The 14805-nt window shown below is 37.7% G+C and overlaps 2 protein-coding genes across 2 annotated transcripts; one reads left to right on the plus strand and one right to left on the minus strand.

The window, feature by feature from the left end:
- Window positions 1-3093: 3093 nt before the first annotated feature.
- GCK72_024257 (uncharacterized protein) lies at window positions 3094-7622 on the plus strand (the record flags this gene model as incomplete). Its single annotated transcript, XM_053735797.1, has 9 exons — window positions 3094-3206; window positions 4959-5140; window positions 5196-5337; window positions 5754-5940; window positions 5991-6113; window positions 6690-6743; window positions 7024-7188; window positions 7354-7472; window positions 7523-7622. 9 exons carry the CDS (start codon window positions 3094-3096, stop codon window positions 7620-7622), a joined length of 1185 nt encoding a protein of 394 aa, XP_053579363.1.
- A 2438-nt stretch (window positions 7623-10060) lies between these two features.
- On the minus strand, window positions 10061-13395 carry GCK72_024258 (uncharacterized protein; the record flags this gene model as incomplete). Its single annotated transcript, XM_053735798.1, has 9 exons — window positions 10061-10208; window positions 10251-10396; window positions 10441-10552; window positions 10604-10731; window positions 11314-11484; window positions 11961-12174; window positions 12220-12333; window positions 12380-12552; window positions 13222-13395. The coding sequence occupies 9 exons, from the start codon at window positions 13393-13395 to the stop codon at window positions 10061-10063; spliced, it is 1380 nt and encodes a 459-aa protein (XP_053579364.1).
- Window positions 13396-14805: the final 1410 nt, after the last annotated feature.

A 14805-nucleotide genomic window follows, 5' to 3' on the forward strand; every position in this document is an offset into this window, starting at 1 on the left:
CCATTTTTTTAGTGTGTATTGTACTTTCACGTTTACTATTTATACAGCTTGGAAAAATTAACAAAAAATTTGAACTGGAAGTTAATTTATGCGGTTTCATCCTAAAAATAAATCGTATTTTCTCACCTGCTGAGTCAAAAAAACTTCCGCTTCAAAAGTTGGAAATTATGATTTATCTGTGCTTTAGGGTAGAGTTTGTGACGTTTTCTTGCGACAGTCGTCTGTGCCAAGTTTTTACATTTCAATTTTTCTGAAAAATTCAAACATATCGGAAGTAAGGAACTTGACCTCTGGTAACCAAGAAGTGACGATTAAACGCCTTCCTACCACATTTTTTGGCTCAACGAACCATGAAAGGTGAAAGACTGATCTATGGGTAAAAATAGGGCACTTGACACGTGCAGGCTCGTTTTCAATTAGTCACTCAGAAACCACCTGAATTCGATTTTTTCCAGAAAAAAATTGCTGGTACCTGACATTCGGAGTATCAAATGTTCAATAGAGCTGTTTTTTTGCTCCAATGAATAAAATATTTGAACAGTGTTATGTTCAGAGAAAATGCAAAATTTTGCAAAATCAACATATGCAGAAGCGAAATGACCGCTCATTTATTTCTTATAGCTGAAAATACCGATTTGATAAGTTTTAAATATGTATACTGCTTAAGTTGGGATAGGCAAACATTCTCAATTTAAATGGTGTCATTATTTCTGGAACGTCTCACTCATCCACTCACTCTTTACTTTTTTCACTCCACTATTCTCCTCGTGAATTGTTTTTTCTCTTTCTCACTGCTAATAATCCTAAACTCCTGCTCACCCCCACTTTTAATTTTTCATCAACCGGAGAACATCTCGTTTCCTGTTTCCACTTTCTTAAAGCCACGAACCGAACAGATCTTCCAGCTGTCATTCAGATATTTCCTATTATTCTTGAATTTTGAGCGCATTTGTTGCCGCGTGTTATTAAATTGAGATCCCACCCGTGCCAACTGAAAAACCAAATGAGATAATGTGACATCACGGGTCCCTACTACTCGTAATTTATTGATTGAACCCAGAGAGCAAAAAAGCAAGGATAATACGAATTAGTAGACCAAAAACTAAGTGAGGACTGAGATGTATGCAATATATTTATTTGAGTTTCTATTACTTTGGATGTACTTGAAGGAAACCAAAATTCACTCAATTTCTCCCTCATCGATACGAACAAATAGAGCGTCGGCCCAAGGTCCACAAAACCAGAATTTCCTTTTAAGTCTGCTCGAAGTTCTTTTTCAAACGTAGAGAGAATTCTCTGTTTTTTTTGTCTTATTCTTCTTTCTTCTTCTCTTCAAATCTCTAAGTAGGTACTTTAGAAGAAGAGTTGAGATTTGTAAGCAATTCTGGCAAAGTGATTTGGCAGAATTATCTTTGGTCTGGGTTCTGTTACTATTCTCCCTGTCATTTGTTCTCAGAACGTTTCAGTGTGTTTGAGGATTTAAGAACTACAGTAGTGCGTTTCTTGCAGTTGAGCTAGGCTTCTGTGTTATTTATTGATATAGTTCTCTTAAAGTAGATAATGAATCAAAACTAAACTCCTGAAAAAGTTTTTCGTGTGATTATCTGGGATTCAACTTTTGCTTAGTCTTACTACCCTTTGAAAGACACCGCGGTAATGCATTCAAGTACTTTTTTGATATATGTATTCCGAGTTAGGCATTACTGGGAGGTTTAGTTTCTACCGAAACAATATTAATGGTGTTCCCACTCACAACTCTTGGACCTCTATGCATTTATGAGTATTGTCCGAAGTCTAGAGCCCCCAGATTTTTCCGAGCAAAAGAGTTTTTGTGTCTTAGTTTGATTTTCAAATTTATGACTTCATATCTGAGGATACGGTAACCACATGTACTTTACATCATTTTGTTCATAGCATTTTCTATATAATTTTCAAATGAGAATCAGAAGTCGTCAAAAGGAAAAATGTTCATTACTGACTTTGAATAACAAGGAAGTACGTTTTTCTTTTAGTTTCTTGTTACTGATGTTCCTATTATTTTAAAATTCTTATTCCGAATGTTTTGTTTTTTGACTAAAAGTTTTCTGTGGCTAAAACACAATCGAACTTTGATCGTGTCTCTTAATTTTTCCGGTTGTTGTTTTCCAGAGCAGTTTTCCATCCATCGGAAGTTTCCAGTTTGTTTTAGCGGATTTCTTATTCCTGTCTGTTAATCATGAAAACAACATCCAAAACATTTCTAGATTGGTTTCCTGTCATTCAATTCCGTTTTATCTATCTAGAAGATGAATCAGACAAAGTCAAGAAATTAGTTGCTTTCATTTGGCAGCAGCTAGAAATGTAGCTGGCTCCAATTTTCTCTGTTCTTATCACACTGAAACGTGGATAATTTCCAAACTTTGTTAAATCTTACTGAACTTAATTCTTTTACACCTTCTCCGCTCTGTCTACCACAAGTTCATTATCTCTTCTCGGATTTCGTTTTATCAGCTTTCTTTAAAACCTTGAAAACCAGCGGGAAGCACCGCCTCGCTTTCGCCAAGTTTTTTCTGCCCGCCGGCCGCTTCCTAGACCACGCCTACCACCAGCCGGCTCAGTGTTGCTCACTAGCACTTCTGCCCAAAACGCACATCGGGTCTCGACAAGCTCTTGAACAATTCTTTGCTCTTGACTATGGTGTACTGTAACAACACTTGTTTTTTCACACTTCTATTTTTGTCTTGTCCAAAGAGTCCAATCCAATTTCCTCTTTCTTCCATTTCCCAATTGGGTTTTTGGTAGAATCAGGAAACGAAACATTGAAAAATTGACCGTAATTCGTCATAGGTACCTCCAATTTTCCCTGTTCAAAAAACATCAATTCACTACGCGACATTTAAATTTGAGGACCATGAGCCAATTTTCCATTTTACACTCCATCGTTTTCAGCGCATGAATCAAACCACAGTTGGAAGAAAGACGACCTTCCAATTCGTCATTATATGTGTTGTCACACCTCTTTTTCTTCCAATTTCCGTTTTTTCAACATCTCTCAATTCTCAACCATTTTGCCGTTTGTAGGGTTCCCCTGCTTCCACCGTACCTGTCGATTGGATGGAGATGCCTTCGGAATCATACCTCGAGCCGGACTACTTTGTGGGTGACGTGAATGCTACCAACTTCACACTCTGCGACGATACTTCCGAACTTCGTATCGCTTTCATCAGGTTAGTCAATCTAGAGTGTTTGATGGAATTGTGTGTTCCGCTGTACTTTCTAAAAGATGCTGGGTTTCTTTCTTTTTTTTGCAGAAGAAGACATCACGCGTGAGTTTTATGTAGCTGCCTGATCAGTATGCTTGATAACTTCTTTTCCCTTTCATATTCGGCTTTCAGTCAAAGAAAAAAAGTCAATCCCGCTACTAATCCATCCTCACGTCCGGGGTGGCCAGGGGTGGCATATCGTCCCAAAAGGAACAAGAAATTAGTTTTCCTTTGTTTGGACGACATCCCGCGTCCCAAGAAACGTCTATACGTGTTGACGAAAATTTATGGGAAATGGATGTAGCTGCTATTGTTGGTGGTAGTGAATGTGCTTCGAATGTTTAAGGTGTGATCAAACGCCATGCTGAAATCCCCCGCTAACTTTTGATTCAATCCATCAAATTTCCGGACCCGGAAATTTAGTGTGAACGAACTCTTCCTGGTGGCTTTCTTCTGCTTTTTTCCCATAGATGTTACATGCTTTGGTGGGAGACATGGGGGGACCGGACAGAGTTTAATTATATGCAAATGCGAAGTGCACCATCAAATGAAGAATTCGGTCATTCAAAAGAGGGGCACGTTGGCAAAAAAAGGAAAAAATGTTTTGTGCGGCCTTTCCGATGAGATCAATGAGCGAAAGGTTTGAGGTCCGGTGAAAAAAGGGAACAAACCAATTTGCAACATTTAGATCGGAGAGAGTGGGAGGCAAAAGTTTCCAAATCTAGATTCTCAATTCAGAATTCGCTTCCAATTAATAAGGTTACAGACCAAAAGTTGATAACTCTACTGGGAGCAACTTTGAAACGGAGTTTGAGCAGCTATTCGAGCACTAAAACATAAAACGAGGAACATTTATGGTCTTTTGAATATTCTAGAACTTGAGTGTTGCAAAGTTTGAGTTTGAGTTCTGGGTTTGATCTCAGTTTGTTTCTTGTCAGATGACTCATTTATGAGTTTCAAAGTAAATTTTTTTAACGAGATGAGCTTAAAAGTTCTTTTCCGACTGAAGAGACGTGGTCGTGGGAACATTTGAAGAAGCTCCCGGATTTACTGTTAACTATGACGTCTTTATTTTGACAGCACTTTCTGTTTCTCTGACAAAATTCCTCCTTGCTGAACGGCTCTGGAACCTCATCACTTCTCAACTTCCTCACTTTTTACTTACTTCCTTGGTGGCCATTTCGCTATGCCCACTGCTCGTTAAGCTACCGGGCCTAACATGTCTTCAGATCATTCATTTATCACGAGTACCCACTCGCTGCCTTTTTTGTCTTCTTCCACTTTTTAGAGGGGTCTTTATATGAAGACTACGTGTTTTGCCCTCAGACTTCGATTGATATCACACGTGACATTTAAAACGAAAAAAAGAAAAATGAAGAACACTTCGAGTCGTCACTTTTAAACCCTCTTTTTCTTTCTTTCTTTATACCTAAAAAGTTCTCTTGTCTTTGAATCATCTCGGAATTCTTTGACAGAGACGTATTCGAATGCATCGTGACAATCCAGAACCTTTTGCTCCTATTGCCATGAAACGGGAAAAACATTCATTAACGCAAACAGAATCGCATAATAAACAGACAAGTTTGCTTGCAGGGTTTTATTTAGGTATCTCATCCAAAAAATGTGACATGACCACACAAACAGATTTAATTGTCATTCGGCTTTTTTTCATTAAACTGTCTGAAAACAATGATGAATCAAAAGAGTTTTTTTCAGTATCGGATCTTGTTTGTCGGTGTTGGGATGTATGTTCAATGGGATTTTGCTCTACATATTTCTCGGAAAGACTCAACGGAGTTACCCTTTCCAAACGTTTTTGGCGTTTCTCGACTTCATGCTCTGTGCACTTTATATCCATTGTTTTGGGCTTCTAGCCCTTTCTGTCGAATATAAAAATGGTAAGTTTATTGTCGATCGCTGGGCCCAAAAACAGGAATTAAACGACTTTTACAGCATTGCTATACAATTTCGTTATGGACAGCAATGTGATCTCATTAGTGATGAGTCGAATCGTTCAATTAGCAATTCCATATACTCTCATTGCAAATTCTGCCGAGAAGCTGACCATGATCTTGGGATTCGATTGCGAGAGCAAGTATGTTTCAGGAACACATATTTGGGGTGATGACATATAAAGAAAATGGTTTACATAATGAGCGCGGGTGCTCGAAGAAAAAATTAGAGTCTAGTAAGAAAAACAAGAGATTTTCTGAAAAATTGAATTACTGTTTTCTTTTTTTCGGATGTGTTTCTTTTATATAAAAGTGTGTGAAATTTTGATAGAAGGTTCAGAATAAGATCCAGTCTGAGAGATAGAATTTGTACCATTATATTGCACCCTGGCCTTTGTGACATCACCCAGGTCAGCTTCCAAACTTTTAGTGTTTTGAGTGAATCAGAAGATTGAGATAGGATAGCCTGTAATAAAACGGAAGGGTGGGCGCAATAGCAACTGTCATTTACACTCAATAAACGTTGCTCAAAACACATTTCACATCCCGTATTTTTCAGATACTCTTTGCGTCTTCGTATCGGGGTCATAATTCTATTGTCGGCAACTGTAACGCTTTTACGGATCAATGGGCTCTACTTGTTCTATATCTTTGAGGATGACAACTGTGAATATTTCCACAGAAAATACTTGAGTTCACATCAAGAGGAAGTACAGAAATGGACTACTTTTGAGAACGTTCTTACGGTAATCCAACAGAATCAAAAATCTGGTTTCTTGAATAATGATGTTTTTAGTTCTTCCACACTTTCGTTTCATTCGTTCTTCTCGTTGCGTTCAATATTGTCGTGGTGGCAAAACTACGTGTTCAACACCGCAGAACTCGCCGTCAATCCACTTCTCCAGCTCAACTGTTTTCGGTATACTTCAGAAATTTTCTGGGATCTAAATCAATTACGGTCTTGACGCCAGTTGGTAACACCGCCACGCAAACACTTGAAAATCGGGTACTTCGTTAAGCAAGACATCGTCTATGTTGAAAACAGCTTTTTTTAATTTCTTCTTCCTTGTCAGATTACGCCCCCGCAATGAGATATTAATCGCATGGTATTCCAGTCAAAATTTATACTTTTTTAGTTACAGCTAACCCATGAAATCCAATAGATCCTGTTTTAAATTCTTAGAGTATCAATGATTTCATAGAAGAAAAAAACAAAGAAACAAGGAAGGTGGATGAAAAGAGAAAGAAGATTTTTGCTCAAGGGCAAACCTATTTGAGTGGGCAGGAATGATAATTAAATCAACAGAAACATCTTTTCTGGATTGAGTGAAGAAGAAACACGTATTTTTAAGGGGTGGACGATGAACTCCAGAAAAAGATGTAGAACAAAAAATGTTCTGGAGAAAAAAACAATTAGTGAACATTTTGGTACAAGACCGGAAGATACAAAATATAGTTGTTCCGGTGTAGCTAATTTAAAAATTAAATCTAACAGGGTAACGAAGCACGTATTGAAATGCAACAAGAAGAAGTTCCCCAGATTGAGATGGTAACAAATCACATATTGTAGATATCAAACTTTTGTAGAGTCACTAGAATCACCAATGTTTCTTGATTTCCCTTTAGTTCTCACAATTTCAAATGTTCAGAGAAATAGACTTTCAAACGCTTTGCTTGATTTTCTCATGCTGAAACCCTCACTTCTATCCGAGTTACCAGCTTTGAACCCTTTATTCAAATCTATTTTTCTATTGCTTCAAATTTTGGTTTGGCATTCACTCTTTTGCTTCTCTAGAGCTCTGATAAGTTGTAAACCTTAATTTTTCCAGTCAACCACCGCCCGTGTTCAAGCCGCCCAAGAAATCCGTGAGCAGCAACACAAAATTCGTTGCGCAGTCAAAACCACAGTAGTTATCATTTCTGCATATCTGGCTTGTAATCTCTGCAACTTCGTTCTCTACAGTTTGGAGACCTTCCGACGAGAATGGATCATGGTGAGTGTAGTAGACGATAGAAAAATTGGAGCAAAACTGACCACTAGCGGAGAGGACTCGAAGTAACTAAAACATTCATCATATGGGCTTAGTGTAGTGCGCGCTGCTGAATGTCGCAACAAAAAAAAATTCGAAGAGTAAAAGTATGAATGGGTAAATTTGCAGGAGGGAAATGGAGGCTTCAAACCGTTTTACGTAATCATAAGTGATGTTGGATCCAATCTTTTTGTATTCTCGTCCACAATCAGAATCTTCATCTACTACAAATACAACGCTGAAATCAAGTAAGATACAAATCATCTTGTTCCAGATAATTTATAGTTGATATCTTCAGAAAACTCATCAGAGAGATGTGGCTGGTCAACTTCATCATTACACATATTCGCCCTCTCAAAACCGATGCACTTCTTAAAATTGATAGAGCCGATGTTTGATATACACATCATTCCATAGTATCTATATATACCGCTTACTGGATACCTGCTTCTTTTTTGCTCCTTCATTATTTTTCAACATTGTGGGTCACTTGATTAGTTATCAACCATATAATTTTCAAATCTTTGTGAAAACCGGAGACAATATGCATCTTGACTTGACCTGACAGATCTCCGAATCTTCTCTACATTCCTGTTTATATAACTGCTTCATTTTCCATCAAACCGCTTTTCATGTTCTGGTCTCCTTCCTATTTCGATAGTTAGAAATAAACATTTTGATGGAAACGAAAACATTTTCATGCAGTCTAAAACTGCTGTTTATGGACACAAAAGGATTCGAGATGACAAGGGATTAAGACGCATTTCCATGTCCGTTCAACTTGAATACGAACCAGATTGTTGTTCAAGTTTTCAGCCATTTTTCTGGAAAAAAAGATACAGACTTTCAGTTTGCAAGGGACGAAACAACAAAGAATAATAGATCCATTGTTTCGAAAACGTTTCCAACTTATGAATGAAGAGTAAAGATCAAGCTGTGAAAAAAAAACACTTTGTGGCTGTAGTAGTTATTGTTTTCTCACGTTGTGCCCATTTTCAAACAATAGACATAAATGTGCCTATATTTAAATCATGCCAACCGACATCAGGAAGTCTAACCAATGCGAAAAATGTTTCCTACGTTTCAAGTAAGTGCAAGACCAACCGGCTGTATCACATTTATTGGGGAAATTCTGTTGAGGGTTTCTTGCAGATCACTGGAATGGTCAAGGACTTATATTTTCTGCTTTTGCATAAATAATCAAAACACGTTTTGAGCGTTTGGAACAGTAATATTTATCAAATATTACTTTTTCCAATGTTGATCTTGTTATAGAATGGAAAACGAAATTTGGGACCATGAATATTTTTTTTCAGCACTACAAGTATAGTTAGCTGAAGGTTTCTATTGCCGAGTTCTGTGGAGATGACGTGTTCAGGACAATTATCACAAAAACGTGATAAATGTTTGAGAAAATCACATCTTCCCTTGCAAACTGATTACTTTTTGAAGATTATTACTGATTCCATATTAAAATCATGTTTTCTGATTCGGCTTCAATATGGGATCTGAAGCAGATGCTATTCAGAGGGTTTTTTGTTGAAAACCTAAAAAATTAAAAGAATTGATAAAGAAATTCACCTGTTTTTAAACAAAACTCACAACAATGTTGTATTACTTGTTCCCAGCCCGAATAGTCTTTCAACGCTTCTTTGTGAGTGTGGAAAGAACTGTTGGAACTGTGAACATATAACAACAGGAGAATAACAAAATAGAGTAGTAAAGCATTCGTATACACCCAGAAAAGATGATGTGGACATTGAGAATATTTGCTCTGTTCTCTTCCGTTAAGAGTGGTTGCCAAGGGAAACATCAGGAAATGTTGTCCGCCCGTTGCTCTGATCAAGTGACAAACTTTCACCACTCACATGAAATTGAAAAACCTCTCAACATAATCAGAGCTCTTGGAAAAATAGCACCTGTCGCGGCATGTAGATAAAAACTGTGAAGTTATCTGTTTTAATAAGAATCCGAAAAGTGTTAATCGTTTTAAGAGTGAATTCTTAGTTTTAACAAAACTGTCCTTAATATACTATTTTCTAATAATAATAATAATTTATTCAATCAATCTTTGTTCCGCGAGAAAAAAAAGAACCGGAGCAAAAATCATAAGAACATACAACAAGAAGCTGTGAATAAATATGTAAGATGAGCTATAGGACCCGCAAAGAGTCCAGTGCTCAAATTTTTGGAAAAATGGTCTGTAATGGCAGTTGGCGGAGTCGAGACGTAAAAGTTTGTTCGATTACGGTTTTAGGGAAGAACGGTACAATTTTCTCCCAAGTCGAAAGATGTTTATGGAGAAATGAATCGTTTTTCTTACCGCAAAGTACTATTCTACATGGGAACCGGAGGGATAGCGCGGGTTTTACATATAAGGATTGGGGAATAGGCACTGGTGGGCTACAATTTTAAAGTAAGTTTTGAGAATTAGAATGATGCGTCTATGGTACATTGACATTAGGGATGAGATTGCTTGAAGCTTGTCGATTGTTTATTGAAGCTTGTCCTAAATCTTGTCCATTGGGTATTGCCAAATTCAAAAAAGTCAATTTTGTAAAGCTCAAACGTTTATTAATAAAAATTAAAAGCAGCGAAATAGCGAAAAGAAAAATGACAAAGGATGAAAAGATAGACCAACTCTGATCACACTTCAATACAGAGCCATCACAGTTCCCGTTGATTTAAAATGTGTTGAACCACAGGGACAAGAATACAAATACAAGAAAACAGTGGGAAATTGAGACCAAATTTAAACAAAAACACCCCGTAAGGTAAGAGATTTATATGACTGTCTTGATTCAGCAGCATGCGACTATTCGAAAAAAAGGGAAAATCATTCAGGAATGGTTTCCTCGTTATTATTCGACAGAAGATTCAATCGAGTTGCATTGGCATCATTATTGTTGTCATGTGCCGATTCCGACGATCTTGTGCATGATCTACGACGCTCAATCTGGTCAGGCGCAGCATATCTTGACGAGCTAAAAATTTTGTTTTCTAACAGTTACGTCACGAGTTCTTACATTGACTTATTGAGATCAGGTTCTTCCCAACAGCACCCGAACACCTTTACGATAATCTTCTTGAATGCTCTTCTGAAGTCTCGGTTGAAAATACTGTAGATCAAAGGATTAGCAGAAGAATTTGCATATCCAAGCCATGTAACTGCCTGTAAAATTAAAGAGTTTTCTGAGTACAGGAGGAATCTGATACCATAATGGTTTTTGAGCTGAAAATCTCGGGTAGCCATGCTCGAAGTATGTTGACAGTGAAGAACGGAAGCCAACAAACAAGAAAGGTTCCCATAATAACTCCGAGTGTGAGACTGAAAAATGATACATTTGATTTTGAGACGATTCGTACTTCTGTTTCTAACCGCGCTTTTTGATCGCTGATGTTTGAACGATTATGAGCTGCCGGAGTGTGAGGATCTTGCGGAGACCGTTGATTCTTGAATCTCGCCGGACACAAGAAATTGAGTTTTGAGAAAATTGAAGAGCGAATCTGAAAACGTGTGTGTTCCTAAACAGATTTCACGATATTGAAGTGCAAAAAGCGAAAAATAAACACTTCGACAAAACCGTGTGTTTTGGTGGCGATCGAAAGAATTGAAAATAGTGTCAAAGTGTGAATTTTAAACCAAAGAGCAAAAAGCTTTAAAAAGCTTGATTAGTGTAGCTGACGAGCAATATCAATGCTTTTTTCTATTTAAAGTGTTTTATAAGTTTCTATGGATAGGTGATTATGTATAGACTGCTAGATAGGTATGGTGACTTTTCAGATGTTCTAAAAAGTGACATGTAATAGTCCTGATGGATGCTATGTGGGAATTTCAACAAAATATTAACATAAATTGGCACATCACTGCAAATTCAAATTCACTCTGGTTACACTGCATGTTTTCTTTGAATGAAAAACAGTCTAAAAAAAGAAAGAACTCAAAAAGTTTTTGAATGAACGCAGTGTAAGAAATAAAACCGTGCCAGTGTGAATAACATGAAATCGCAGGGAGTGTTAGGTATGATAGACAGTAATGGTATACGGTAATATAGGGGGTAATGGGGGAGGAATTTCTACACAACTCACTGATTCAACCTTATTCTGCGAACTAGTTTTATTGTCTCCACGTCGTGGTGTCGCTGTTGTGGTTGTGGTCGAACGACGCGAGTAATGCCTCGAGACGGTCATCGTCGTCCGTTCGGTAGCCGGCGAGTCGGGAGGCAGGAGAGCTTCACCCTTCAGAGTTGCGGCCGTTACCTGGGAAGCACAATGATACGCCATGCGGACAAGCATGCAGGAGAGGAAGGTATAGTTTGGAAAACGGGGGATCAGTTTCATTCTATTGGAAAGGTTTAGAAGAATTTGGGATGGTTTGGAGAAAAAAACTCAAAATGGGGTTTAGGCGGTAGGCGACCAACACTAAACGTTCAAATGAAAATTTAATGGAATCCAAAAAATGACTGGCCCCAAAAAGCGATCATTCTATCTATAAGCTGGCTGTTAATTGTTAGGATTAAGCAAAACAAAAAAGGGATTCGATGTAAGTGGATTGCGAAAAATGTTAGAGGGATAGGGCTCTCCTTTTCTTGTATTCATGGAAAGATATAATATCGAGCATGATCAAAAAATGGAATAAAATGCAAAAATGTCTTCAAACTCTCAGGCACTTGGAAGAGAAAAAACTGGAGCACTACTCTGCTTGGAGCTTCTAAAAATGAAAACTGAATGATTACCTCGCGTATCTTTTCCGATGCAAGTTGCATTATCAAGAACGATGTCGCTTGTTGAAGTTGAGTTTTAATACTTCTCACATGTTTGCGAGCGTATAAATATAATTTTGTGTATAAGATAACCATAACCATGGCTGGTAAGAAAAATGAAGCCATTGAACTGGAGATGGCATACGGTAGTGGTAGTCTCATCTCACAAACTGGCAGACCCGTGAGACTGAAATAATTTAGGTTGTTCATTGATCTACCATCGGATACAAACGTATTGATAGTGACTTTCGATCCAAAGTCAAATCCAAGTGGGGCTGCTCCGATGCCGGCAGAGATCAGCCAAACCAAAACTATCACATAATTTATCCGACGGCGGTTACAATATCTGAATGTGTTAGTGAATTTTGAGTGTCCAATTCATGCGGACAAACCTTATATACACCATTGGTCTACTGATATGCCAATATCTATCCAGAGAAATTGCACAAAGATTCAAAATGCTAGCTGTGCAGGTAGTAATGTCAAAACTGATCCAAAACTGACAGTAGAATTGACCAAACGGCCAGTACCCCAATATATCATTCACTGCAGCAAACACCATAACCTGAAAACTTTTAATCATCAGACCCAAAAATACCCTTTCATTTGTTTGAACAAAAACCCTACATCCTTGTTTCCATTTTTAGATGTCAGCAATTCTTTCGGAGCCTCTTCGCGTGTCTAGTGAGATTCATCAAAAAAAAGAGAGCAAGGTCTAGGTGCAATTTAATCAACAGAAAGTGTGACTCGACCCATTTGACTCTTTCCGCTACGCTCGCTGCGCAATAAAAAATGCTACCGGATATGTTGAATTTGACACTACACTATATCTAAAGGAAATTGAAATTGAGTTTTCGATATTTTTTGTAGTTTTAAGACTGGGAAAAACAAATACTCTGAAAGTTCAGAAGCCTCGAATTACATCTGGAAAAACAGTACACCATACTAGACCCTCGTAACCGCTCTGGCTATGATAAACGGCTAACTTCCGTGTATGTCAACATAAAGTGTGCCACTTCTTCTATTCGGAGCTATCTCCAGCAACAATACGCTCAAATTAGATTTAAGGCATCCTTCTCGGGACATTCTTGTATCCTAGGCTTTCAAAATACTCAGGGTTATTTTCTAGTTTGACTAAAACATAGAACACGTATCCTGTGGAAAAATGGTTACTTGATAGACAGGGTTTCAGTGCTAACTTTGACGATGAAAGACCATTAGTCCTTCCACTCACCAACACTGATACCAACAAATCCGAAACTGCTAGTGATACCAAGAACAGATTTTCTGGCTGCTTCCGTAGTGATCGGTCCCATAATATGGCAGCACAGACAAGCAGGTTACCGAATAGAGCCAAGATGATCAAGATGGAGAAAAGTCCGAGCAAGGGCCATTGCGTTTCGTTCATCGAATTTCTGAAACAAAGAGCTTTGAGAAAAAGAAAAACAATTAAAGAGCAAAAAAAGAAGTTTTAGAGATTCGGTTATTAAAGATTATAGAAGAAATTGACAAAAACATAGTTTGTTGACACTATAAGAGACACCAGTAAAGAATAGAAACGTGACATCAAAATAAAAAGATTGTTCGAGTAAGAGACGGATTCAGACTAATTTACTTCTCGTTTTCCTTCTTGTCTCTGATTTCCCTTTTTAAATCTTCACGTCGACACGTTTTCTCAATTCCTACTTCACAATATCACACTATTCTGACGTCAATTTTAGTTATATAATAAACAGTGCTATCAGACCTGAACAAAAAATAATAGATGAGGGACGTTGTTCCATCACTTTTCTTTCTCATTTTACAAGTGAATAGTGACATCTAATAACTATTCATTCGAGCCTACTCTGAATAATAACTACTCATTACTGATTCATATGACCCCCTCATCTTCTCAATTTCTGGAACACCGTGATCAAACGAAATGTCTCAAGTTCTGATGGAAAATCTTTTCTAAGGTCTAATACATCACGATATTGTTTTTGACAAATCTATAGTACCTGTTGGATTTATTTCGAATTTATGGTCCATGAACTTTCTACGAAGAAACTTGCTAACCTAAAACTGACGAGGAAGAGGAAGCTAAACAAAACTGAAAAAAAAGAGAGAAAAATTGCAGAAAGCGTTTTTCTAGGGTCAATTAACATTCGAGAGCAGCAAGTCCGTCTCTTAATCTATGCATCAAAACGGAACGGGGGCATCGCTCCGCCGAGGGTAACCTAAAGATGATGAAACGGTTTATTGCTGAATTTCCAGTTTCTTTTATTCGAAAGTGGAGCCGCATTGAATATATTTTGGACACAACAAAATATGGAAACGACAAGAAGGAACTGACATCTCCATATCTTTAGTAATGGTTAGTTTTGGGGAGAAATGACGGAAAGTTGACCACAACATCAGCTCACAACCTACTAATTATTGGTTACGAAAATCATTTTCGTAAGTTTCCAAGGAGCTCGCATCAAAACTAGGCCAAATGCACCTTAAACGACTATACGAGAAGAACAAGAACCTCAAATTTTATGTACAAATGAGATTGAGAATCAAATAAGAGAAGAGGGAGGGGAGCCTTCTCAAATCTCCGAGCAAAAATCAAAAAGAAGAGAAAGGTCAACTCGGAGTGGTGAATGGATAGTTGACCTGAGAGGAAGTGATTACTTTTCCTGTCTAGGGTTCGCTGATGGAAAGTTTTTCTTTCAGTATTGATGTTTTATCGAGCAAGAGGTAGGGGTTTACAGCCTGAAGACATATAATTAATTGACAAAAGATGGGGGAGGAAGAAACATGTCATATGCGGAACAAGACAACACGTTAATTT

The sequence above is a fragment of the Caenorhabditis remanei genome, chromosome X, assembly GCF_010183535.1.
Source record: "Caenorhabditis remanei strain PX506 chromosome X, whole genome shotgun sequence".
Taxonomy (NCBI): Eukaryota; Metazoa; Nematoda; class Chromadorea; order Rhabditida; family Rhabditidae; genus Caenorhabditis; species Caenorhabditis remanei.